The 27,072-nt window shown below is 51.1% G+C and overlaps 1 protein-coding gene across 1 annotated transcript in view; it reads right to left on the reverse strand.

The window, feature by feature from the left end:
• The window catches only part of Angpt4 (angiopoietin 4), a 33,927-nt gene extending 7,099 nt beyond the window's left edge, over positions 1-26,828 (reverse strand). Inside the window, exons 1-6 of the mRNA XM_051193729.1 lie at positions 26,260-26,828; positions 11,151-11,267; positions 9,468-9,589; positions 7,180-7,418; positions 3,678-3,793; positions 824-925 (exon numbers count right to left, since the gene is read on the reverse strand). Coding sequence (XP_051049686.1) covers positions 824-925; positions 3,678-3,793; positions 7,180-7,418; positions 9,468-9,589; positions 11,151-11,267; positions 26,260-26,583 — 1,020 coding nt within the window. The 5' untranslated portion in view covers positions 26,584-26,828. The remainder of the gene's footprint in view (positions 1-823; positions 926-3,677; positions 3,794-7,179; positions 7,419-9,467; positions 9,590-11,150; positions 11,268-26,259) is intronic.
• Between the last annotated feature and the right edge of the window lie 244 nt (positions 26,829-27,072).

The raw sequence follows: 27,072 nt of genomic DNA on the forward strand, positions 1-27,072 counted from the left end.
AAATTAATTTAAGCCATATAGTCAGGGATGATGGGGAGTTTCCCCCCTTGTTTCATTCATTATTTTTCCATGTATGTGTGTGTGTGTGCATGCATGTGTGCTGTATGTATATATACATGTGTGTATGTGCTTGTGTGCACGCGCACATGTGTTTGTGTGCTGTATGTGCATAGGCATGTGTGTGCGCGCATGTATGTGTGTTGTATGTGCATGCTATGTGTGTGTATGTGCATGCTGTGTGTGTGTATGTGCATGCTGTGTGTGTGCGCGTGCACGCGCGTGTGCTTGTAGTCCAGAGGTCAACCCCAGGTGTCAGTCCTCAGGGGTTGTCCTCCTTGTTTTTGAGACAGGAACTCACTGGCCTGGAGCTTGACAATTCACTTGGCTGGTTAGTCTCTGAGCTCCAGGGATCTGTCTGCTGCCTCCTCAGATCTGGAACCAGAGGTTCATGTCACCCTTTCCAGCTTTCTTACATAGGTTCTGGGGATAAAGCTTAGGTCCCTTTGCTCACCCAGCGAGCATGTCACCTACTGAGCTACCTCCCCAGTCCCTCCGTTGGAGTTTTTAAAAGGTGTTACCAACATGTATGTGTAACTTTTCCAAATATTAACACAAAAATAAAAGTTCATTCTTAGGACACACGTGAGAAATGTCAAAAGAGGACTCAGTTTGAGGCTAGGGTCTGGAAAAGCAAATGAGCTTGGAGTTGGCTTTAGGTGAGCTAGGCTTTCGCCCTGAGAGAGGTAAAGGTGTACCAGCCCCCACCACAGTACCCTCTCCCTGCACAAGCTCTGCTCTGGGAGCCCCCAGGACAACATATTACCTCTTTGTATTCCTCCCAGGTCCTCTGGAAACTTGTGCTTCCATCCTGCCTGCGCTGGATGAGAGTCCAGCCACCTCCATCCGTATCCATGTCACAGAACACCTGGGGGGGGCACACAACAACACATCTGGAAGCTCTTGGAGGGGCCACAAGCCAACTCTCAGCCAGTCTAAATGTAACTTGGCCGAACTCTGCCTTTCTTCAGCTACAGTGAACCTGAGGTCAAAGGGCATCAGGAAAATCCAGACTCAGACTCCCCACCCATTGCCATCCTCTTTCAAGGAGGCAGGTGAGGGACACCCTGTCAGAGCCTTCTCCTCATTTGCAAAGTGGGAATGTTAATACTCTGAACTCTTTATGCTCTGTTCTCTGCAAATACTATAAACCGTGGAAGACATTCCAAATAGAGGCTGACACATGCATGAGGTGTTTCTCATTTATTAGTACTGCAGGGGTGCATCCAAGGTCAAAGTTCACATTAGACACCTGACAGGAGCAACTTGAGGGAGGGAGAACTTATTTTGGTAGTGGCTTAATAGTGTTTTTAGGACACTATTGCTGGGCATTCTGTGCTGAGACAAAACATATTATGGTGGGAGAATGTGTGTGTGAGTGTGTGAGTGTGAGAGTATGTGTGAGTGTGTGTGTATGAGTATGAAAGAGTATGTGTGAGAGTATGTATGACTGTATGTGTGTGAGAGAGAGTATGTGAGTGTGTGTGAGTGTGTGTGAGTGTGTATATATGAGTGTGTGAGAGAGTATGTGAGTGTGTGTGAGTGTGTATATATGAGTGTGTGAGAGCGTATGTGAGTGTGTGTGAGTGTGTATGAGAGTATGTGTGTGAGTGTATGAGTGAGTGAGTGTGAGAGTATGTGTGTGAGTGTGTGTGAGTGTGAGAGAGTGTGTGAGTGTGTGAGAGTGGAAGTGTGAGTGTGTGTGAGTATGAGAGTGTGTGAGTGTGTGTGAGTGTGAGAGTGTGTATATATGAGTGTGTGTGAGAGTATGTGTGTGAGTGTGTGAGTATGTGAGTGTGTGTGTGAGTGTGAGAGAGTGTGAGTGTGTGACTGTGTGAGAGTGTGTGAGTGGGGAAGTGTGAGTGTGTGAGTGTGCAAAAGTGTGAGTGTGTGTGAGTGTGAGAGTGTGTGTGAGTGTGAAAGTGTGTGTGTGTGTGTGTGTGTGAGTGAGTGTGAGAGTATGTGTATGTGTGTGTTGCTTCCACTCATGACAGATAGGAAGCAGAGAGTGAAGAAGGACTGAGGCTTGACAGGTGTGTTCTCACTGATCCACTTTCTCCAACTAGGCTGTGTTGTCCGTACTTTCCAGAACATTCCAGAACAGCACCACCAGCTGAAAATCAAGGACTCGGCTCATAACCTCCTGAGATCAAACCACAGCAAGCAGAGGAATTTGGATGCAGTATAGACTCAGAAAGCCCTGTTCCAATGGGCACACTGGATGAAGGTCTTCCAAGCATCTACCTACTAACCTCTGTTCAAGGCCAGGGTTGTATGTGTGAACAAGACAAAAGAGCCTTTCTTTCAGAGGGCTTGCAGCCCAGCACAGCTGAATCCTGCAGCCTGGATTCAGCACACATTCTTCCAACTGGTTCAGTGCATATTCATCTGACAATGGATATGGGAGATAGATAGATAAATCAGCTCACGGGGCTGGCTGGCTTTGGAGGAGGCTCTGATAGGGGAAGTTGACTACTGGGAGTATGACTGCTTGGGTAGCTACAAGGAGGTAGTCACTGGAGACTCCTGGAAAGAGAGAAATAGGCGAGCATATAGGGCTCAGCTGGCCGCCAGAGGGAGGGAAGGTAGGGCACCTGTGGTGAGTGCATAGGGTACAGGAAGCCCAGAGAGGTGTGCAGCTAAGTGGGACCAAAGACACACTGAGGTCTGAGCTCAGAACCCTTGCCTCCCAGGCCAGCTTCCGTCTCTCCATCAGTGGCCCCGATTCTAGCCATTCACATCTGCCCACATTGCACCACAGCTGACCTTACTCACCCTCGAATGACACATTTACTTTCAAAGTGCTGGCATTCCTGTGCCCACACCCACAGGGTAAATGACGGTTGGAAAGGAAGCCTTATCAGTATCATAAAGGGAAAGCCAGAGTCACTTGTTTTATCCGGATGACAGTAAACACCAGGAAAGCAAGAGTGTTGTGAAAGCCAGCTAGACTTTGCCTCTTTGTGTGGAAAGGGGGGTGTGGCAGGTCATGTAGAAACACAAAAGTCAATCTGGGTCAAACAAGGCTATGGTCCCCAACATACAGAAAAGTCAGGCTGGCACTACAAAAGGACTGCTCCCATTCCCTCTGGCCTGCCCCACACCTCACCCCTGACATCCGTACTTCCCCTGACTCCCTACCATCGGGGGAGGGCGGTTGGACAGATGGACGAATGACTGTCAAGCTTAGGGCAACCTTGGGGCCTCTCACCAGATGACACCCCGACCCCATCAGCCTATCACCAGCTTCATAGACCCAACTCCTGCTTCTCCTGAACTGTGTGAATGAAATAACCTGCTTGGACAATGACAAATAGATGGCCAGAGCCATCAGTTACAGGAACTGCCAGCCATCTTTACCAACAAAGAACTGTTTCCCGAGATTCTGCTTAGAAGCCTGGTTCTGGAGAAGATGGTGACAAAGGCTATGCTTCTGGCTTTGTGAGGTGCGCTTCATCCCTTCCTCAGAAACCTGCCTAGTAGGAGTTTCCAGAAACAGGGCTCCCTTGTTCCCTGGCTCTCAGATGGTGGATAAAGCCATCTGGGGTGGGGTGGAAGGGTCGGTCAGAGAAGCCCCCAGTTCAGCACCATCTCAAAGACCCTGCCCAGGAGCTCCTAACCTTGAGAGGCCTTGTCATGTTGGCCACACGAATGGTGTAGACACCACTGGCGTTGGCTCCGGAGCCCTTGATCTCTGCGCAGTCCTGGAACAACTGTTTGGGAATCTTTAGGGACACTGCAACAGGACAAAGCAAATGTCAGCTGGAAGGCCACTGGCAGTGCACACCCGGGATCCCAGCACTTGCGTAGCAGAGGTTGGAGCGTCTTGAATTTGGGACCTTCCTGGATCATAGCATCTTGTTTCAAAATAAAGGGAAGAAGGGAAGGAGAAAGAGAGGGAGAGAGGAGAAAACATCAGCTGGAAGAGAGCAGGGAGAGATAAGAGACCTGGCTGGTACAGCTGCCTGCTCTGTGCACATTCTGGCTGGGGAGGTGTGGAGACAGGAAGACGAAGGTCTCTTCCAGGAGGGGATGGTGAGCTGGGACCACCCAGGTGAGGTGGGGTGGTCACACCACCCTAGGTAGGAACAGTTCTCTGTGTAGGGGATGGAGTGGAGGGAGGGTCTCTGGTGTCCACCATGAGATTAGGGAGCACAGTAGAGTGGAAAAGGAAAGAACAGCAAGGAGCCTGGCTTTCTGCAGGCTCAGCAGCTTCAAATGTCAGCCAGAGAAACTGGGCTGCAGGACTCTGGCACAGTGCTGAGTAGATCAGGCAGGAGCAGGGGAAGCAGGCAAGGGGGACCTGGGCTGCCAGGCTCCAGCACATGGAGAGGCTAGCTGACACCTGCCACCCACCACGGTACTTCCCATGTCCCAGGACAGGAAGTTGAAGCTCAGGATGAAGACTGACTCAAGGGCTCCCAGTTCCCCTTCCCAGAGTGCCTTTGGGAGGGGATCTGGGCTGTCCTGTGGCCCACTGACAGGCTGGATCTCCTGCAGCCCTGGTAAGAGACATCTCATTCTGCTCTTCCTGGAATTTGATGATTGGCTTTCAAGAACCCATATATATTCCCTAAGCAATGTGTTCTTGATACCAGGAGGCTACTACTTTCATGACTGGAATCCACCATGACACCCTGGACACACAGGAAGTTAAAAAGCATCTTTCCATCTCACCTTGTAGGCTTGGGATGGAGTTCTATTAGCCAATCTCTCCGAGAGGCATGCACCTAAGGATGGAGCTGAAGTTTGTAGAGGGATGGATGTCAATCTAAATAAGAAGACAGGAAGCTACTAAAGGCAGGACTTCCTGGATGGTGGCTCCTAGATGCTGGCATTGGTAGACATTTCTGAAGTAGGCTGTTCCAGGCCACAAATGAAATGTCTAGAATGTTTCCTGAGCAGGGATCTTCAGTGCCAACACATCAGCCCCCAGATGGCCACAGCCCATAGGAATTGGGAGGCCAGAGAAATACAGGGGCTTAGAGGTAACCAGGGACAGGCCACACGGCTATACCTAACAAATCAGGGCAGAGCTGGGAGCTAGCCTGGGGCTTCTAGATACATTCTCTGAGGCTCGGTCCACAGCCCAATTGTCCAGTGAGCAACAACACAGTAACAGTCCAATAGAAGTGCTTTTATCTGGAACTATTGTGTTGGAGGGTTTCCGTGAGGCAATGACACAGACAGAATGTGTGCCTAGGTGTTATGCAGAGCCCCATCAGTGTGGCCTCCAGTGTGTTCTCTGCACAGATGTGCTGGGGGCCTCTGTCCTATCATGTAGGTGAGGAGTCGGATGACTTATGAGGTAAGGGAAGCAGCCAGGCTTGAATTCTGCTCTCTCCACTGGCTAACCCCTCCCCTTCCCACCCTTCCCTGGGGTTGGGTGTCTTATCTGAGTACAGAGAGACTGGGCAAACAGATTGCTGCACAGATGCCACTTTGACACAGGCAAGGCTGTGTCCCTGTCCTCACCTTGTGACTCTGACTCTCTGAGATAGTTGGGCTTTTTTTTTTTTTCTCTCCCCAGGTCCCATTGGCTTCGGCATGCCCTGCCTCATCCTTCACTTAGCTCAGCCTCCCATGGGTTCTCCATCCATATAGAGGACAAAAGCAACTCCCAAAGTCTTTTCCTGGTGACAGTCAGGCAAGTGGACAGTTATTTGGACAGTGAGTGATGGGTGATTGACAAGCCTCCCACTGGGCTCAGGGAACGGACATTCAGCCACAGTGGGAAACAGTAGAGCTGTGGGCCTGCAGGGAAAGGCACCAGCCCAGGCCCTGGCCCTGTCTGAGACACCCACACATGGACTCATTCAGATTGTCTCACTGCCAGGGTTGTGCATAACTCCTTAATGGCTTCTGGTCACTGCATGTCTTGTGGGCTAGAAGGTATCTTCCCCTCCTACTCATGGCTCCCGTGGCCTGCTGGACTTTGGGAGAAGTCATGGTGGGCTCCTTTGCCCCAATTCCCTATCAGCCTGGAACCCCCTCACACACTTAATGCTTACTGAAGGCTCAGCTTCCTCCAAGGTGGTTGCAAATTGCCTTCCTTTGACATCTCACCCACAAAGCCAGTGTCCACTCCATACTAACGTGTGCTTTCTGAAAGAAGTCCCATTGGGCAGCCGTGGCACAAGCATTTAATCCCAGCACTCAGGAGGCAGAGGCAGGGGGATCTCTGTGAGTTCAAAGCCAGCCTGCTCTACAAAGTGAGTTCCAGGACAGCTAGGTCTGTTACACAGGTAAACCCTATCTTGGGGCAGGGCAGGGAGGTGACAAGTCCCACTCCATCCAGCCTCTCCTGTGCCCCTGCTGGCCTTAGGCTGAAGTGCCCTCTTCTGGCTTAGCTCCTTAGCCTTCTGAGCTGTGGAAACTAGTTGAATAGCTAAGAGTACCTAGCATAAGGTGGGCCCTCAATGGAGAAGAGTTTCCTCCCCCTTCCCACTGAGACCTGCCAAGCGGTAGGAAAGTTTGCAGGAGATAAGGACCGTGGCAGCTGTGTGTTGCTGAGTTCCTGCCACCCAAGCCCCTGCTTGGCACACAGTGGGTGCCCAATAAATGCTTGTTGGCTGAGTGGCTGCAGATGGCACTGGGCATGCCAAAGAGGGCTGTGGAGCAAGGTAGGCATGTTTCTCTTTTCTGTGGCAGTCTGGGGATGCCACATCTCTTCCCACTTCCATATGGCTGCCTAGGCCTAGGAACAGGGCCATAAAGGGGAGCAACTTGTGCTTGGGACTCCTTGTGTCCAACCTCTCCATTTTATGGGGAAACTGAGGCCCAGGGAGGCATGTAGAAAGCCAAGCAAGAGGAGCAGGATGGCTGGAACATGGTTTTAGTCGGACTCTTGGAAGGCAGAGGCAGGTGAATCTCTGTGGGCTTGAGGCCAGCCTGGTCTACGCAACAAGTTCCCAGCTAGAGCTGTAAGTTAAGAGTCTGTTTCAAAAGACAAAAGAGAAAAGAAAGGGAGAAGGGACACAGACTAGTCAGTGTAGGCTGCTGTTGTCTGTGTTGTTATCTCTGCAGATGGGGAAACTGAGGCCGGGAGTGAAACAGGAGCACAGCTAAGGCCCCCCCCCCCCCCGCTCTCCACCCCGTCCCTGCTTACGGCCTCCTGCTCACCAGGGCGCCGGTCCTGGGCTACAATCCGAACCAGGCGCTGTATTAACTCCATCAGCTGTTGCTGCTGCTGCTTCAGGGAGCTGGAATTGCTGCCGAGGGCCTGCAGATGGTGATTCAGGTTAGCCAGGGCCCCGGTCTGGCGGCCTAGGAGGCTCTGCAGTTGTTCCCTCTTGTCTTGGAGGCTGTCCATCTGGGCCTGGTGCTGTGCTTCCAAAGCCTGCAGCCGGCTCTCCAGTGCCCTGCCAGGTGGGACACATAGGGGTAAGCCCAAGGTCTCTGTCCCCAGCACTCACCCCCCCCCTGGGGCTGAGTATGCCAGCTACACACACAGGACAGAGGCTCAGAGACACACTCAGTCTGTGTGACTCAGCCGCAGGGTCACACAGCCTGGTAGTGTGTCCACTGTGGCTCAGACCAAGGAAGAGCGAGAGGCTGTGGAGTTACACAGGTGAGTAGAGGAGCAAGGTCAGCAGGGAGGGACCAGCAACAAGCGAGCAGACGAGCAGTCGTGAGCAAAGCCCAGAAGCAATGCCTATGACCTGTGTGCCCCTCAAAGGAGACAGGCTCTAGGAAGTGTGGGCATAATGCTGTTCATATGTGAAAAGGGATGCATAGTAGATGCCCAACAGCTGGGACTGGCGGCTCCGTTCTGTTCTGGGATTCCCAGGACTGTGCTACAGCCACAGAGAGGATTGGGGTGGAGGTACTGGCAAAGAGTTAGGAAGAGGTGGGACTAACACGGCATGACAGAGACTCTGGCGGAACCTTGAGGATGGGGGACAAAAAAGAGGAAGAAGAAAGGAATGCATGGCAGTATAGAGGTTCCAAGAACAGCCAGACAGGGAGTGGAAAGATGCTACAGTGTGGGTGACCTCAGTGTGGGTGACCGGGAGGAATGAGACAGAGCACCCTGAGTATGACAGCTACATGCCAGGTAGAGGCTCAGAGATGCTCAGTGTCTGCCTCACGGTCACACAGCCGTGTGGTCTGTGTTCGCAACAGCTCAGATCAAGGTAGAGCGAGGCTGTGGAGTCACACTAATAGGAGTGATAGAGCAACAAGACTGGGCTTGCACTCTGGTGTTTCTTTATTTGCTCACTTGCAGTACTAGGGGTGGAAGCCAGGGCCTGGGCCATACTAAGCAAGCATTCTACTTCTGAGTTGAGCCTCAGCCACTTTTGTATCATGCGGGTCTATTAGCATAGTAAGCACAAGGCATATCCTGGTGTAAAAAGCAAGCAGTTAAGAAAAGGAAGCTTCCCATTCAGCCCTCCCTTTTTAGGAGTTTCCTCCTGTCTGTGGGAGATGAGATATGAGAGCACTGGTCATACCACTGGGCAGATTAGTAAAAAGCTGTAAGTGACATTAATGTCCATTGGCTGGGACTAGGAGATAGCACTGGGGAACTTTGGGAAGTTGGAGAAAGGAACCCAGTGTGTACCATTCAACTATAGAACCAAGCCTTGGGTGTCGGGTTTTCCTGCCTTGTCTTTACCCCAAGGCTGTTTTTGTCTGTGTAAGTTCAGGGACCTCCAGGGCATACATGTGCAGAGCACCAGGCTGACAGTAATGACGGATGCTGGAAACCGCTTTGTCCAGGAAGGGGGTGTGGATGGATCGAGTCAGGTTTGCATGCTTACAGTTAAGGGAGCCAGTTTAAAGTTCACAATGTAAGGTGTGAAAATTATATCTTAATAAAGCAGTGAAAATTTAAAATAGAGAGAGATGGGTGTGGTGGTGCAAGTCTATGATACTAGTACCAGAGGCTGAGGCAGGAGGATAGTAAGTTTGAAGCCAGCTGGACTACATAGTGAGAACCCACCTCAAGTAAAACAAACTGACAAAAGCAACAACAACAAAAACTCCAAACAAGGACAGTGTGTGTGTGTGTGTGTGTGTGTGTGTGTGTGTGTGTGTGTGATTGAGGGCTGTCGATTCAGAGGGACTTGTGCAAGGAACTGGGATCCATCGCCAGCACCACAAAAATAAGTGAAGTGGGAAGGAAAAGAATCAAAGGACAATGCGCAGTCTCAGTTGATAGCAAATACTGGGAGCCAGGGCTGTTGCTGCTTGGGCTCAGCCCAGCCCTAGCATCACCAATGCTTGTTTGGATTCCAAGCCTAGTCCTGACCCGTATCTAGCCCTAACCTCCACCCAGCTCTGTCCCTAGTCCTAATTCCATCCCACAGGGGTGGTCCTTCACCCCAGTGCAAATCCAGGCCCCAGTTCCATCCCGACCCTGGCCAGCTCCAGCTTCTCCCCCCAACTCTAGCTCTGCCCCTGCTCACCTGTTGCGACTCTGCAGCCGCTGCAGCTCATGACTCTGCATCAGCATCTGTCTCTCCAGCTTGTTGGTGGACAGTGAGTTCTCCAGCATCTGGAGCTTCATGCGTGATGTCTGGTTTAGGACCTATCCCAACAAGCAGGAGGTTTGTGGGGGCATGAGCTATATAAGTCTAAGGGCTGTCCACTCTTGAAGCTTACCAACCCATTGCAGAGTCCTGAGCTATTAGTTTCCATAGCTACTAGCTTACTACTATTCACAGGCCCTACCTGACTATTCTGGTTTCTGATTTGCCCTTCCTCATTACTGCTATTGCACACCAGTGACAATCTTGTAGGTGTTTGAGCTCCAGACGCATATCCTTGACTCCACACGCAGTCAATCCATCAGCCTCATCTTTCAAATGGCCCCTAACCACTTCCCTTCCTTCCAAGACCACATCAGATCTCCTAGCTCTTGAGCTGTCAACTTGACAGCCCAGAGTTATGATAGGAGTTCCAGTTATGAGACTGCTTCTATCAGATTGGCCTGTGGCTATGTCTGTGTGGCATTTTCTTGATTGTTGATTGATGTGGGAGGGCCCAGCCCTATGAATGATGCTACTCCTGGGAAGGTGGTCCTGAGTTGTATAAGAAAGCAAACTGGGCAAGCCATGGAGAGCAAGCCAGCATGCAGCCTTCTTCCATGGTTCCTGCCTCTGTTCCTGCCTTGATTTCCCTCAGTGATAGACTGTTATCTGGAAGTGTAAGTTAAATTAGCCCTTCTCCATAGGTTGCTTTTAGTCCTGGCCTTTATCCTAACAACAGAAAGCCAGCCAGCTCACTGTCTGCTGTTTCTTATCCAGTGTCCTGCACGGGCCTCACAGGGCTCCCTGCTCTAGCCTTATCCCTCTCATCTTTTCCTACAAAGCAGCCTGAGGTAGTCTTTCATGCCGTGGGCCCTTTGCTCAGAATCCTTCTCTGAACAGTTCATCCTCACTGGGCCTGTGACTCAATTTCCCTCTACCGCTTCCCTGCTCCGTCTCCCAGGACATTGCTCTCCTCCATGTCCCTGGAGTAGGCAGCAGGCTCTGCCTCAGAGCTTTTATGCATCTGTTCTCCCTGTCTGGTGCGTTCTTCCTAGCAACTTGGCTCACATCCTAACAGCACTGCATCCCAGCATCCTTCTGACCTTGCTGTCTGGACTTCTATCCATGCACCCAGCACACCTCTCTTTCTCTTTGTACCACGATGGTTCCCTGGCATGACCACTGAGTAACATACAGGAGTTGTGTATCCTGCTTTCCAGATGTTTGGCTGTCTTGCTTACTGCTCTAAGCTGGAACCAGGGTCTCCTATGGTGTCTGGCACACAGGAGGGCTTCAGCAAACAGTTGCTACTTCTCTCTTCCCCCTCCCTTGCTCCCCACTTGGCCTGTTGACATCACAAGGTCTTTAACGTCCAGCTTTTCCCGGTGTGCTGCAACCCCTGTGGCAGGGGCTTTGCCAATGTTGCCTTTCCCCAGTGCCCTTCACAGTCTTGCCCGTGACCTTTCCCAGAGGAGTCAGACCCAGTGCGGCAGTCTAGAGGGAGATGGCTGGTTATGTGAATGTGTCATCAGAGAGAGGAGACCAGGGGTCTGCAGGCTGGGACAGGCAGAGACAGGAAGCCCGAGAAACAGCCTGGCCATCTGGTGAATCTCCTGTTACCTGTGCCTCCACAGCAGTCAGCTTGTGGGTCTGAGCTGCGCTTGTCTGGTTCTGAACTGTGTGCTGCTGGGCCTGCGCCAAGTTTGACCTCAAGTTCCTCCGGATGGACTGCTCCAGCTGCAGGAAGACAGGGCTGCAGTGACAGGGCAGGGGCCAGGAGGAGCCTCCCGTCACTCCCTCCCACAAACCTCCATGGCAGAGCCTAGAGTGGCAGCTAGGGGTAGACACCTGGCTGAGACTGTGCCATGTCAGGCTGCTATTCCCCTCTCCTAGGTGACCCCCCCCCACAGTTACAAACTGTCCCCCACTGGGCAGACAAAAGGGTCCTATTGAAACAAGGCCAGCCACATTCCTCCTTTGTCCAAGGTTCTCATTTAACAGGAAACACTAAAAATCTTGATATGCTCTTCCCCCATAGCCAGCCCGTCCCTCCATCCTTCCTTTGATCTCATTCTACTCCAGAGGCCACACCTCCACTCATCCCTCCTACACAGCCATGCACCCACCTTAGGGCCTTTGCACGGCTACTCCCCCTGAACTCTCTCCAGAACCCTCTCTCCACTCACATGGGCTCACTCCTTCATGCCATTTCATTGATGTAGCACACATCATTCCTTAGCTTCATGACAAGCATCTCTTTTTATCTCTCTCACCCTCCAGAATGTCAATCACAGGAAGCCAGGGATACAATCTTGCTCAATATTTCATCTCCAAATCTAATACACCACCAGGTATACAGTGGGTACTCAATAATTGTGTCCAAGGAAATTATAGGAAAGGGGGTACAGCGAGGATCAGAGTACAGCCTGCATGCCCCGCCTTTCTCCCAGCTCCCCGGGGGGGGGGGGGAGCCAGCCTGTGGTGGGGTGGGCTCACATCTTTCCCTTGTACAGGTTTCCAGGTCCATTTGCCAAACTGAACTTTCTTTTAGCACTACTGTCTGCCAAATAGGGCAGAACTCACAGCATCCAAGGGCCCTGTATGCCTTGAGCTGGCTTCTTTTCTTTGGCAGGGCTATAATGCCTTCTGAGAGGTCATGGCGCTGGTTTGCTGAGAAGCCAAGATGAAGTTGGAGAAGTGAACAGTGAGTCCTCAGGCCCAGCCACTCCTTCACTGCTCCTGGCTGCACACACTGCCCGGGTCCCTCTGTCTCTCAGGCCAGAACTCAGACTTCCTTAGGATCCATCGGGTCCATTCAAAGGGGCCTTGGAAGGTCAGGGCTCCCAGGGAGGGGGTGGGGATTTTGACTGGGGTTCTGGCTCATTCGGGATGATTCTTCCTTCTTTTCCCTCCTCTGTCCATCTCATCTCTTCCTGCCATGAGCGCTTTGGAAGTTGTATGCTCCAGTGCCAAGTCTCAGTGGAGCATAGGGACAGCTCTGGAAATGCCCAGAGTGCGACCCATGGATCAGTCTCACCTGGGAGCTGGTTAGAAACACGGGTTTCCAGACCAGACCTGATCCAATGCTGCTGGATGTGGAACCAAGGGGAAGGCAGCTGTGTGTGCTTTAATAAACTTCCAGCTAAAACTGAGATCTTAGGAGGAGCATACAAAGAGATGGGTGGAGCAGCTGGCCTCTGCCCTCATCTTCCTTCTTCCTCTGCATCATCACTGGTCCTAACCTATCTTGCAGCGCAGGGAAGATACGTGCTCACAGATCCATCTAAAACCTAGGACCCCCCAACCCCTCCAACTGCCTCCTAACCTCTCTATCTCAGAGTGTTGGTCTTTACCTTCTATCTTGTTTGAAACAGGGTCTCTTATTCATCCCTGCTGATTAACTGGCCTGAGAGCTTCTGAGGGGAATTCTCCTGTCTCAGTCTCCCATCATGCAGGAGGGCTGGGATTACAGATATGTGCTACCTGCATCTTGTTTTCCATGGTTTCTGGAGATTCAAACTCAGGCCCTCATGTTTGAGTGGCCAGGGCTCTATCGGTTGGGTTGTATTACTAGTCCATGATCCTTTACTTCACCTTGCGATGATCTCCTTGACCCCTTATTTCATACTGGAGTTGTCAACAGTATGGCTGCTGAACATAGACACACCCAAATACACCCTCCTTTTACAAACTGGCACTGCTGAATCCTCCCTCTCCTGGTCCAGTCTTGGTCTCTTTGCCTTCTTATCCCTTCTTTCTCTAAGCCAGGTCCTTAATAGGGGATCAGAAGGTCCGTGAAGAGATTTCAGAAATCCATGACATTGAGTGAGTACAAGATGACATTGGACATGGATTTGTGTTGGCATTTCCATCAACTTTAGCTCAGGCCACAAAGAAGTGCTGGTCCAGCAGGCCTGTGACTACATGACAAAGAGAAATTCTGAATGCTTACACCCTTAGCCCGAAATCTACAGAACCTTTCTTCCCCTCTCAGTCAGTGTGATGATGCAATTATAGGAGTTACCAACCCATCACTGGATGAGGCAACAACTTCACTGTCAATTTGGTCTTTGATGTTGGGTTATAGCTACAGTATTAGTAGGTGCTCTTCTGAGGGCCTTGACTTTAGCTTTTCTTTTGTGTGTGTTTGTGTGGCTTTTTGAAACAGGGTCCTGCTCTATAGCTCAGCACTTGGGAGACTAGTCTTGAGCTTACAACAATCCTCATGCTTTAGCCTCCTGAGTGCTGGGGTCATGGGTATGTACCACTGTTCCTAGTTGATCATATTTGTTTCCAAGAAAATCCATAGGCTTTCTCTGGTGCTAGAAACTGAAGGGCTCAGTGCTCCAAACACCCTGGGGAGTTACCTGTGTGCTTCAGCCACTCCTCTCCTGGGACTTACATAGCTCATGGCTTACAGTTTCCTATGAGGAATTCTTCTTGGACACCTCTCTATATCTACATAGTTTCCAACAAGCATCTCTAAGATTGGATATGGTGAAGCACCCCTATAATTCCAGCACTTGGAGGTGGAAAAGAAGATGTGTAATTTAAGGCTATCCTTGGCTACCTAGCGAATTTAAGGCCAGCCTGGGCTACCTTAAGACCCCGTCTCAAAAACAAGTGAGTAGAGAGAGAAATAGGAAAACGAACAACCAAACCACTAGCTTTTCCAGCAGCCAACACAGGCCTCTGAATCCTGCCTCTCCATTTCCCTGGGGCTCTTAGGGGGCTCTCATTTTGTTCATGTCAGTGAATGGCCCCACCCAATCCTGAAGCCCCAAAGCCAGACCTTTATATTGACTTCTTTTCGGTTCACTCCACACATCCTGCTATTAAGTCTGTCTGCTGAGATCCCAGTAAGAACTTCTAGTCTGTTTGCCTCCTCCTTCAGCTCCCCAGGGACACTCTGAGTGGCTGGCTGGGACCCACGAGTGCCTAGGGTGCACAGAGCACCACCAGGTCTGCCCTTAGAGTCTTCTGTCCAGCATGAGTTTCTGGAACCTGGGTAAGATGAAAACCCCAGAACCCTGAGCTTTTACTTAGGCAGTCAGCAGCAAGCTCACTTCTGCATAGAGAATTTTCTAGATACCTCTCCACACTTCAGGGCCAAAGTTGTTTCTCTTACCCATGGTAGGTTCCACATATAGGAAACTCCAGGTTTGATGAGACCTTCCTCGTGTCTATAGAGCCTGGCTGAGGACTTAGGGTCCTTTTGCTTGATTAGGGCTCCCTAAAAGCAGCCTCACTAATTTTCCCCAGTGGACGTGTGACTGTAAGTAGCTGGGCGGGGCAGAAGCCATTCACAGCTGGATCCTGTTATCCAATCTACTAGCCCACCCACTGGCCTGGACCCTCGGCAGACAATCCCAGCCAGATGGCCTGGTTCAGCCAGGCTGGGGTTCTGGATACCAACACCAGCCTAGACAGACAGTCGGCTGAGGCTTCAGCCATGGGTGTGGAAAGGAATCCTCGAGAACCTGACCCAGGCAGGGCTCTGCTATTATCCAGGCATCGCTCCTCTTAGGGATTAGACCACTAGCACCTTTCCTAGCACCTCGGAGCGGCATATTCTCACACCTGAGCCATCGGCATTCCCTGTCCCCAGCTTGCGCTACTCCTTGACCTTCAAGCTCCAGTTCTGCTTTTCCAGTTCGTGGGCCCTGCAAGCGTTCGCCATATTCCTGGACCCCACTTTCCAATTTTGTTCTATGGGTTCAGTAAGTACAATTCTCTTTTGGGAAGAGGGCATGTGGAAAGGGCAGAGACTAAGGAAGAAAGGAAGGGTCCTTCACACAGACTCGGGTGTGTGGCTTCGGTGGCTGAGCAGCAGGTCCAAGCGAGCCTGTTTTATTGCTGTGTTATCTATATAAATGGATCTTAATTGGCAAAGAGCTGAATGGCTGAGCTCCAGTCACCCTGTGGGCTCCACTCCACCAAGAGAGGGAACAAATGAGTCCTTAGTGTGCCCAGCCACAGTGAAAAACACAGACTCAGTGTCTGCAAATGTGGATTCCACCAATGGGACACTTTAGCAAGTCATAATCTACATTCACTAGGCCTTGAGTGGGAGTGTGTGACTGCAAAGGGACACAGGAACTTTTAGGGATGCTGGCAGTACATGGATTTTCCTACATGCGGATTATGCCTCAATAAAAAAGAAACCCACCAACAATAGGTTCTAAAACAAAACAAAACCCCAGATAAATACGTATTATAATTTGAACTGTTTTCTTAAACCAAGGTGAGACCTCGAGTTTCTGGCACCCACCCACCCATTTGGAGTATTTGTAGAACCCTTGTTATGTACCAGCCCTGTCCTTGGTACAGGGAGTCAGGGATGAGCAAAATTGACAAGTGTTCTGGTTCCAGGGCTCCTACTAGACAAATGAGTTAGTCTGCAGTAGAGATACACACCATGAACAAGACCAGGCAGGATGAACACGCAAGGCAAGCAGCCAGGATCATCTGGGCTGGGAGGATGAGATCCCAACAGTTGGAGGAAAGCTAGGAGGGAGGGGGTGTCAGGGGCAGGGGCAGCAAGGATGAAGGCTCCGGAGTAGATGGGATGGTGTGTGGGATTTGACTGGCAACAGCATTATACTCCATGCGTCTTTCTGGGGGAAATGGGCATGAGACTCAGGGTTCAGAAAAGCAACTGTTTACTGTTAGTAGGGAGCGGGGTCATGTCTTGGATCAGTGGTGGCCACCCTCAGCCTATGGCTTAGTGGCCTCGGACAAGTGTCTTCACCTACTTAAGACTCTTCATTGAAATATCGTTAATCACAGCTGCTACCCTCAGGGTTTCTGGAAGCATTGTTAGGATGACTGGAAAACAGCCCAGTGTGGTTATATAACCAGCAGGTGACAAACTCCAATATGTGTGTTACAGGTTACCTCATGGCCACACTGGTTGGCAGTATGACTGAGCCTTGTCACTGCCGGTTTATAGAGGTGTTCCAGATGCATGTGCGTGAGCAAAGCCATGATCAAAGCGCCATCAACAGTATGGACTCATTCCTGTCTGGGTGGAGATCCATTCCTGTCATAGTATGTATGACCTTACTCTTGTGGAAGGAAGATGCTGGTGATACATTCTGTGTGTGCACAGATGGAGGACAAGGATGGCAAGCTGTTAGCCAGAGTGGCAATGGGGAAACAGCATCTTCTACTTGTATTACACAGCTCAAATGTGTTTGTATTTTAAAAGTACAATGAAGGGCCAGAAAGACGGCTCAGTGAGTAAAGGAGCTCACAGCCAAGCCTGATGACCTGACCGTGATCCCAGGAGCCCACACAGTAGAAGAGAACCACCTCCTGAAAGTTACCCTCTGACCTCCACCCGTATGTGTGTGCGCTCATGATTGCATCCTTGCACACACACACTAAAATAAATACATGTTAAAAGTATAATGAGGACGAATACAGGTATAATTAATGTATTTAGCAACTAGCATATATGCCAGATATTCTTCTGTTTCTTTGAGACAGAGTCTCACTATGCCGCTCAGGCTGGCCTCAAATGTGTGATCCTTCTGCTTCTGCCTCCTGAGTACTGGGACCATAGGGTGCAGCACCATGCCTGACATCACTAGGCATTCATTTATTCCTCAAGGATCTTACTCTTTCTCCTTTCCTCCCTCCCTCCCTTATTTTCCCTTCCCCCCCCCTCTCTCAGATCCCTGTGAGCTGGAATTCCAGGCAGTTGTGAGCTACACGATGTGGGTTCTTGCGCTTGAACTGAGGTCCTTTTGGAGGGTAATATGCACTTTTATCTGCTGAGTCATCTCCCCAGGCCCTCTACTACCTATCCTTCACTGATGTCCCTGGGTCCCCCAAAAGATCTCTTGGTAGAATTCAGGGAATCTGTAGACTTGGTTTAAAACAATGATCTTTTTTCCCTCTAATAATCTCTTGCTAAAGTGAACTTTTCCTATGTGGATGGAAATAGGCCAGGAATGACCAGAGTAGTGGTCCCTGTGTATAGTGCTCTGTCACCAGCAGAAATGACATATACTCACATGTCTAGTATCTGTGGGCATTACAATGTAGGTGTGCCCCCAGCTCCCAGTGACAGAAGGGATGTGAGTTTCTCACTAGATCATTGTGTGCCTGTGGACGTTGTGTACAGAATGGAGTAAGTAGCTCTGCTACTAGATCCAGGTAATCCAAGGATGAATAGAGAAACAGGATTTGGCTGTGCCAGACAGAGATCTGTTTTAAAGAACTCACAAGGCAACGGGTCAACTCAGATATTTCTTCTCAGGTACTTTTCCTCTCTCCCTGACTTTCTCCATCTCTCCCTCCCTCCCTCCATTCCTTCCTCACCTCCATGTGCATCATTTAAATGTGGTTTCTCAAGTCTGGACAACAAAGCACTTTATAGCCCATTTAGTAGTATCCTTCCAACCCTACTCATTCAATCCCCTCCCCCTTTTTTTAGTGCTTGGGATGGAGGAGAACCCAGCGCTGTGTAATAGGAGGTAAGCACTTGGCTACTGGTGCACTCCCTCAATCTCTGCATGCTACATGCAACCAGAAACTATAGCAGGACCTGTACTCTGGAGCTAATGGCCAGGTACGGTCCAGACCTTTGAGAATCCAGACAAGAGGGACAGAGTTTCAGGGGCTCCCTCCTTCCCCACCTCTGGATGTGTGTGTGTGTGTGTGTGTGTGTGTGTGTGTGTGTGTGTGTGTGTGTGTTTCAGTTTCCATGTCTCTAAGTCTCTAATTTTAACTCTTAAATATATATGTTTTTAAAGTCAGGGTCTCATGTAGCTCAGGCTGGTCTTGAGCACCCAATTCCTCGTGTCCCTACCTCCCAAGTACTAGGATTACAGATGTGCTCCACATTAGGCTACAATTTTAACTTTTTCCGAAGGCAGAGAGATATAAACACATGGTTCAAACTTCCAGAAGGAACAGTGTGGACAGCAAGCCCTCCATCCCTCTCCAGCTGCAATTCCTCTTGCTGTGGCCACTGTGAGAGAGGTCCCAGTGGCTATCCACATAGCTGAGCCTGTTTACACCCTCTGCTTTGAACTCACTCAGAACTCCCTTCCCAAGGGGAATGACTGAATTATAGGAATGCTCTATCAGGCCATGCTCTGCAAAGCCCCTGGGCTAGAGCCGCCGGGTGGTACAGAGAAAGAGAAGCACTTCACTCTGGAATCCGGTCAAAGCTTTCACCTCCCACCTTTCCTGAGAGCCAACACTTCCAGCACAATGAACATGGACTGCGAAGGCTGCCAACACACAGACAGCATTCTCCTGATAGCATGATGTTTTCAAATAAGAATGTCAAAATAGCGATGAGTCATGCTTACGGCCTAAGCACATAAGACCTTGCTCCTTTCCCCACTGTAAACCTGCAATTTGTTAGGAATCTCACAAGAAATGCCATTTATAGTCAAAGGAATGTCTTAAGCCCCTTTCAACCTCTGTGACCCATGGTTTTATCTTATGAGATTGTTTCCCATCCGAAGAACCCCTAGAACTACCCTGTAACCCCACTTATTTAAAAAGAAGGAAAAAGAAAAGTTTCTTAGCAACCTTTTGAGATGTAACTCTACAGCCATCAAATCAGAAAACATGATTTCTGCTGAGGCACTTGAGCGAGACCTTAAGTATCCGCATTTGAGCATGCTGTCTCCTTTCCTATAGTGTGTCTTCCTTTAATGATCTTGTGATGTCACCTGTGCTGTGATGCAGAGAGGTGCATCCAGCACCCTCCTTCCTCCCTGCCCAGCCCTTCTCTAACCTGGTCCCCAGCATCCCAGAGGGAAAGTATGACCGTCCCTACTTGGCTAATGAGTAAACTTGAGGTGGGGGAGGCTAAACATTGTCAGAAGCCAGTAAATGAGGCTTTTAATAGGACGGCAGAACTGTTTCTGCAGGCTTGGCCTGACCCGAATCATTAGCAGCCGAGGCAGGCCTTGGAGATGAGAGTGGGGTCAGGTACAGGGTCATAAAGGAGGTTGATGTGACCATATGTGACAGAGGATGTACAGCTCAAGGGCACAGTTTGGGCCCAACAGCTTGCATTTCCTGCTTGGAGAAGACAGGAAGAGGGTATGAATGCAAGCACAAGATTCAGGATAGCTTTTTAGGCTGTGAGAGGGGACAGAGGCAGGAGCATGATGGCCTTGGTGAGGCTTTGCCCTTTTAGCTGGATGCTTTCTCTCCCTGTCTTTTTAGATACTTGAACCATCTCAGCAAACAGTTAAAGTGCCCAAAGGAAGGGCAGGAAACCCAGCAGGAACTGATGAGGAGGACCAGGAAGGCTCTATGGGTCTTTTATCAAGCTGAGCAAATGGACAAGAATGCTGGCAATGAGCAGACTATGCCAGGCTGGTGGACACTGCTGGCCCCTCTCTCCTCTGAGATGGAGCCATACCTCTGTGGAATCTCCTGAGGGAGGTGCCCACAGCTGCTCAGAAATGATCTCCCCTCATGCACCCCTGCATGGTGGTCCTGCTGTGTGCTACAGACCATCAGATGCTGGGCTAGGGTCAGAAGCAGTGGTCCACAGGCTCTGCTGGCTTAACTTCCTGAGGGAGGTGGCTATGCTTTCAACTTCAAGAGTCTACAGGTATCACCTTATCCCGACACCATGCCAGGTATTTTCAGGGTTTACTTTGTCTTTACTGCAGGAATTTATTATAATCCTCACTTCATAGATGGGAAAACCAAGGCTCAGGGAGTTTTTTTTTTTTTTTTTTTACAAAAAGGTTCTGTGTAAGTGGAGAGACCTGAGCTGACCTGTGTACCTGCCTCCAATGTCAATTCCCTGCCTTCTCCAGGTTCCACAGTGATGTTTCCTGGGATACATGCCCCACCTGTGGATCAATCTTTTTGATCTTCACACTTTTGCGCCCCCTGCCTCCTGCAATAGAAAACAGAACCAGAGAGGCCACACTATTACAAAGGTAAGTGGCAAGCGTGCAGCTGGGATTCAGAAGTCACCCTGTAGCCCAGGCAAGGATGGAGTGTCACAGTTGGGACCCCACGCAGGGGTTCTGCACTCCTTGGATTTCAAGCCTCCATGATGAGATGGGCCTCACTCGGTACTTCAAGCTCTCACCTGACCTTACATTCCCTACCATGTGATCTTGGGAGGTCACCCCATCTGCTGGTGCCTCTTTCCTCATCACTAACAATGTCACCTCCTAGGGCCACTGTGAGAATGAGATGCTAAGTTCTACATAGAGCACACAAACCAAATGTGTGGTACACACCAAGTGCCCAGGAAATGTCAGCCTTAATTTCCCCTGTCCTTATCCTTTGGTTACCCTAGGAGCCAGGGAGTATGTTGACTTCTGCTTCCTAGAGAAGCCAACCATATAGATGATTTTCCCCAGGATCCCACAGCTAGCCAATGCATCCTTAAGACGTGTTCCTCGACACAACGTCAGCTGCTCCAGGCTCTGTGTAGTCCTTAAGGTCAACGCAGACACATTCCAGGGCCACTCTGAAGTTGAAGTCATTGAAAATGGTTGAGGTTGAGGACAGCTCATGAACATGTCTGGGGCTTGCTCCTGCTCTCAGGAGATCAGGTGGATATGCATCCCAGCCCGAGAACTCTAGGGTCTGGAGGAGAGAGAGAGCTAGACACTCTTGGCCCTGGCCCACATGAACAAATAAACCTGTCCCTCTGGGGCAGGATGGGACTTAGGCAGCCACCGTTGCTGCCTTCAGTTGAATATCAGCCAAATTGCTCATCCCAGGCCAGGACTCCTGGAGCAGCTGTGTTTTAGCCCTTCTTGGAAAAACTCATCCCGTTCCTCTGAGAAGCATAGGCCATTTGTTCCACCCCATCCCCCGTGTTGACTGCCCAGAAAGCCAGTGAAGAGGTTAGGAAATCAACCCCAAGCTATTTCATTCGGCAACCAAGATTTATTTCTTGTGGCAACTGAGATTTATTTCTTGTTTGCATAACCGAAGGCTGAAAATGCCAAGAATTTACAGGCAGACAAGGGAGGCCAGGGCTGCTGGGAGCTCCTGTCAGCCTGGGAGGGTCTTGGGTGGGGCCAGGACCCCACACTAGGCTCCTGCTGAATGCCCTCCTGACCCTTGGCCTGCAGGCCAGGCCACTGGGCTGAGGCACCCAGCTAATCTGTCTACTGCCAGGAGCCTGTGCATCAGTGAAGCCTGACTGCCCCCACACCCCGGTGGCTGTGGACAGAAGGGGCAAAGGGACCTGAGCCAAGAAACTTGGCTGAGGATGGGCGTTGGCCTTGGGGTCCTGGGTCCAAGGTTTCCAAATTGGACACCCAAAGAGGTAGAGGCAGGAAAGGTGGCTTAGGGACTTTGGAAGAGCTCCTGAAGGACACAGGAAGAAACAGGGAGGAGAGAGAAGCACAAGAGAGAGAGAGAGAGACAGGAGGGAGGGAAGGGTGGAGGCATGGAGAGACGGACAGACAGACAGACAGACAGACAGAGACAGAAACAAAGAGAAAAAGAGAAACAGACACAAGATGAAACACAGAGACAGAAAGAAAGATGGAGACAGGGGGACAGAGTCAGAGCACGGAGCAGTGGGCAGGCCCCGGAACCCTAAGGTAGCAGTTACACAGAGTGGGTAAGGATGCACAGGGCCCGACCTTGCTGGGTGGTGTCTGCTCTTCCTGTGTGTCCCTAGAGACTCAGAAGATACCCTGCTCTCAGGCAGTGGACATAGACGAGGGCCCAGCATTGGGGTCTAGACTGGGTGTTCCTCACTCATAGAGAGAGGTGGGGACACAAGACCAGTCACTGCCTGCGACAAGTAAGGAACTGGAGGTCCATCTATGGGGCAGCAGCTGTGGCTGCACATTCACCCTCCAGGTCTCAGGTGAGGAGTTGTTCTGCCTTTGTTGTTTTGCCTCGTAGCGGCTGTCCCAAGTAAAGGTCCCTGGTCACCCTGGAAGGTCTGTAGCTAACCACTGAACAACACTACCCAGCAGGAATTCCTTTCATACACGTCACACCTGCCCCCCCATCCCTCCTGGCCACAGGGGTTCATCCAGGTGGAGGCTGGGCACTGATGTACAACCCACAGAAAGCACTGTGGGCCATGAGTGACTGAGCAGAACTTCTAGGAGGAGAGAGGAGGGGGAGCGAGGGGAGGGGTGAGTAGGGTAAAGAAAAGCAAAGGAGAGGTGCAGGAGGAAGAGTAAGAGGAGGAAAATGAGGCTGGGGCTAACATGAGTGTGGGTGGTAGGACCCTAGCAGGGAGGTACAGGCGCCCTCCAGCACCCAGCTTCCGCAGTCAGGAGAAGACACAGGTAAACTACAGGACCAGGCAGGGAGCTAAAGGCAGGCAGGCAGGTGCTGGCTGCTGGAGCTCACAATAGGGAGGGCTCCCCTGCAGCTTTAAGAGAAGGACCTTGGCCTGGAGAGCTTTGTGAAGATGTAATCAGGGAATGTTTTCAAACAAACAAACAAACAAACAACAACAACAACAAAAGCCAAAGAGGAGAATTTGAGTTTCAGTGCCTCTGAGGCATGCCAGTTAGGGACAGGAGCCTAAAGAGAGTTCCAGCTGCAGTCGCAGAAGGCACAAGATCCCTGCCTGGATGAGAAGTAGGCTCAAGGGGGACAGTGTGTGTGTGTGTGTGTGTGTGTGTGTGTGTGTGTGTGTGTGTGCAGAGGGGCCAGGGGTACACATCTCAATTGCAGGCAGTGAAAGACCTCAACCTTCAGGTCTCACCTAGAGCAAACAACCTGGCCTCACCGAGGACCCAGTGTGCAGACCATGGCCTGGGCACTGTCTGGCTAAAGCTTCCTGGAGGAGGACAGTGTTATTACACAGTGAGGCTTAGGGAGGCAAGACCTCTTCTCTCAATCATGAAGGGAAGGATAGACTGAAGCATCAGGGTCAGAGTTCTTCCCTAAAGCCAAGTGACTTCTAGGTATGAGTAGGCCCATGGGTCTGTGTGTAGCGGCTCTACAGGCTCTGGACCACCAGGCATGAATGCTGAGGGGTGTGAGAGGATATGCTCAATCCAAGAGGCCCCTTTCCCAGAAGATGGCAAGACGGCCCACCAGAGACTTGCCCAGGTTGGGAACCTGTTGCGAATACAGCATGGGTGGGTATGCCCCAAGGGATATCTCACTGCCCTTTCCTTGCTCCATGTGAATAAGAGGGGCCGTGGCTGAGCTCAGAGTTGGGGTGACTCAGGAATGGACTGTGCTGAGGGGTTACACACCCGTCAGCCCATTGCCACTGAGCCTGGTGAGCGGCACCATGCTGGTGTGGTTCATGCCACTGAGACACAGCAAAGGGGGTGCCTGAGAGTCTCACAAAGTCCCCAGCACCACCTGACCTACTGTGAGATGAGGAAACAGGCTTGCTCACCCACAACCACATGACTAATCAGTGCCTCCTGACCCACCAATGTGAGGCTAGGCTGGAGGACTCCCATCATTCCTCAGCCCCACAGGACTTCCTGGGTTATCAGTCCAGGTGGGTAACACCCAGGTAGGATCCTGTACCTGGGCCATGTGGCTGTTATTAAAGATCATCAAATCAAATTCTTCTACTGACTCAGCTGTTTTCCAGACACCAGTACTAGGGGACTCAAGAGACAAGAGGGCGGGACTTGGGTAGGGAGCTAGCAGGATGTAAAGGCAGTGTCCTGAGTGAGTGAGCACAATGAGCCAACAGCTGGTACAGATGTGGCTGAGAGGAATGGAGTGGGTGCAGGAAGAGCACTCCTGGGCAGACCCAAGGAGATGATGCCAACATTGTCCCGAGGTCTAGGAAGATGAGCTGAGTGGTGGTCATAGGATTTGGGACCTGGGAGGCAGCCTGAGGAAGAAGAGGAGAAGGCAGAGTAGGGGCTATAGTTGCTGCTGCTCCCAACACCTCCATCTTCTTGAGATTGAGGGAATGCTTGGGGATGGTTAAATGCCGAGGAGTAGACCAGCAGGGAGAAGAAAAGTCCCTGGGACATGGGTGGGGGAGATGAGTAGGTTGAGGGGCCCTATTCTCCCTGAGCCCGAGGAAGGTCCAGGGACTGGGAGGCATGGGTCAATCCCCACAGTTTAGTAGAAGCTGTTTATTATAGCGGGGAACACATCTGGTGAGAGGTGGATTGAGAAGAAAGGGGAAGGTTAGAGAGGAAGGCTTGGCTCAGACATTTCATAGAACTTGGGGACAGCTGACCACAGATCCAAGCTCCGTGAAGCTTGGAGCAGTCTGTGTGGGAAGCGGAGCAGACCTTCCATGGGGGCATGGGCACAGGATGGGGGTGGACTGGAAGCGCCGAGGGGCAGAAGGCAAGGGCCAGCAGCTGGGATGCAGCAGGGACAGGAGGCTGCGTGTACGGCGGGAGTGGGGGTGTAACGGCATATGGGGACAGGGCTTCGATACATGTGATATAGCCTGCTCAATACAGGGAGATCATCCAGGGGTGTGTTATATTAATATGGGCTCGTGAGTGTAAATACCAAATGTGCGTGTTCTATGGGAGAGCAAACCTTTCCTAAACTGAGTGTATGATTTAAGACGTTCAGGGTCTGACAAGATGGCTCTGCAGATAAAGGTACTTTCAGATGTGCCTGATAACAGAAGTTTGAACTCTGGGACCCAAATGGTGAAGGAGAGAAGTGACACCCCGAGCTGTCCCTTGACCTCCACAAATGTGGCATGTGTATGCCAACACACATGTACACATAGATAAAAAGTTAATAAATGGAATAATAATAATAATAATAATGATAATAATGAAAATAACGATAATAATAACCCAACAGTTTGGAAACCACAGGGTGAGAAAGGCATTCCGGATGGCCACTGTTCCACATGGGCTATGTCTGCTAGGCATGTCTGCTGTCTACCTTGTTTTAAACCTCCATGGATTGCTTCAGTCCCTCCCCCACGTGACTGTAGGGCTCCTTCTCTTTTCTTGGTGGGTGACTCTGGTTGGTCACATCCTGGTCCCATAGGACAGGTGCCCACATGTTCACAGCCCAGCTTGCCTTCTTCAAGCTTGCACTCTATACCCAGTGCTGACCTAAGCATAAACTGTGTTCAGCATTTGCTGGTCCCCTCTGGTCCTGGCGCTGGGCCCAAACTGCAGCGGTGTATTTACCTTTTTGTTTGGCCACCTGACTTCCAGTTCATCAGGTAGCCTCACGATAAATCAGAGTCAGATAGCCATCCTGTAAGGCCTCCGGACACTCATGTATGGAGCTTGCAGTATCCATAGAGACCTCACACCTGGCCTCCCCATTGTCTTCTACGTAAACCTCTGTTGGGATGCCCTCTGGGTACCCATTGCTCTCTTCACTTCCTCGGGAATTTTCCAAGGATCTGACCTGGAAAAGCCAGCTGTGCCTTCTTCCTGCCTCTGCCTCTATAATGTGTTACTGTCCCACAGCAGACAACTTTTTCTTGCTCTTTCCCCAGCCCATTAGATAAGAATGTATTGTACTGTTCCTGTGAGAATGCCCGACACTTAGAAAGGTCCTGACTCATGGTCAGCGTTCAGCAAATTCCTCTTAGATGAATGAATGAACATCAGTGAGAAGCCTGGCTTCCTGGCCCATGTGCTCAGTTTTACACATGAGGCCTGATAGGCATTGTCATCCCAGGCTCTCTCTGGACCCCACATCCCAGAAGCTCTGTGCAACATAGAACCCCAGCCCCTCTGTCTTGGGATGGACATCTCTTGGCTGATGCCCCACCTGATGATAGGCCAGGCCCCTAGCCACCCACCAGCCCATCACATAACCCCAGCTGTACCTTCAATAGCCACTGAGTGTTATTCTCTAGTATCTTCTCCAGCTGCCTCACACGCTGGGCCCGCTGGGCTCGAAGGTCTGCCAGGGGCAGCCTGGAGGCAGGCAAGTCCCTCTGGAGGCTGTTGGAGCCCCCAAAAGCATCAGGTGCCTCAGGCGCCAGCTGGCAGATATCAGACTCAGGCAGCACAAAGGTGTAGCTGCACTGGCCGTGCTGGACCCGGTGAATCTGGCGGCGCCCACTGGCTGCTGGCCCTCGCTGCTGGGCTGCAGCTATGGTGGCCAGCAGGAGGAGGGCACCTAGCAGCGTGGCTGGTTGGCAGAGCATCTCAGAACAAGTGGTGGTGAGGTGATCTTGTCAGAGGTACCAGGGTGGCTACCCACCCACAGCCAGCCCTTGCCCAGATGTTCTGTGTAGCTGGGACCTGTGAAGACAGACTGTGGCTGGAGAGTCCTACTGCTGTAAGCCTGAGGACCAGCTCCTCTGGGCTATTTATACTCAGGGCAGCCACAGCTGCTGGCTTCCCCTGTGAGGCCTCGCCTCCTGCTCCCCCCACCCCCAGGCACCTCTGTCCTCTCTCTGTCCCTTTCTGCCTCTTCCTTCTGCGTCCGAGGCTTTGATTGTGCAGTAGGGCCTGTCCTCTCTGGCCAGGCTCAAGGCTGCCCCCCCCCTCGCGTGCACACGTGCGCGCACGCGCACACACACACACACACACACACACACACACACACACACACAGGCACATACAGCACAAGCACAGGCTGGATCACAGCTCATGCAAGGCTCCCTCCCAAGTATGAAGCATCTGAACCTTCT

Source organism: Phodopus roborovskii, unplaced genomic scaffold, assembly GCF_943737965.1.
Source record: "Phodopus roborovskii unplaced genomic scaffold, PHOROB, whole genome shotgun sequence".
Taxonomy (NCBI): domain Eukaryota; kingdom Metazoa; phylum Chordata; class Mammalia; order Rodentia; family Cricetidae; genus Phodopus; species Phodopus roborovskii.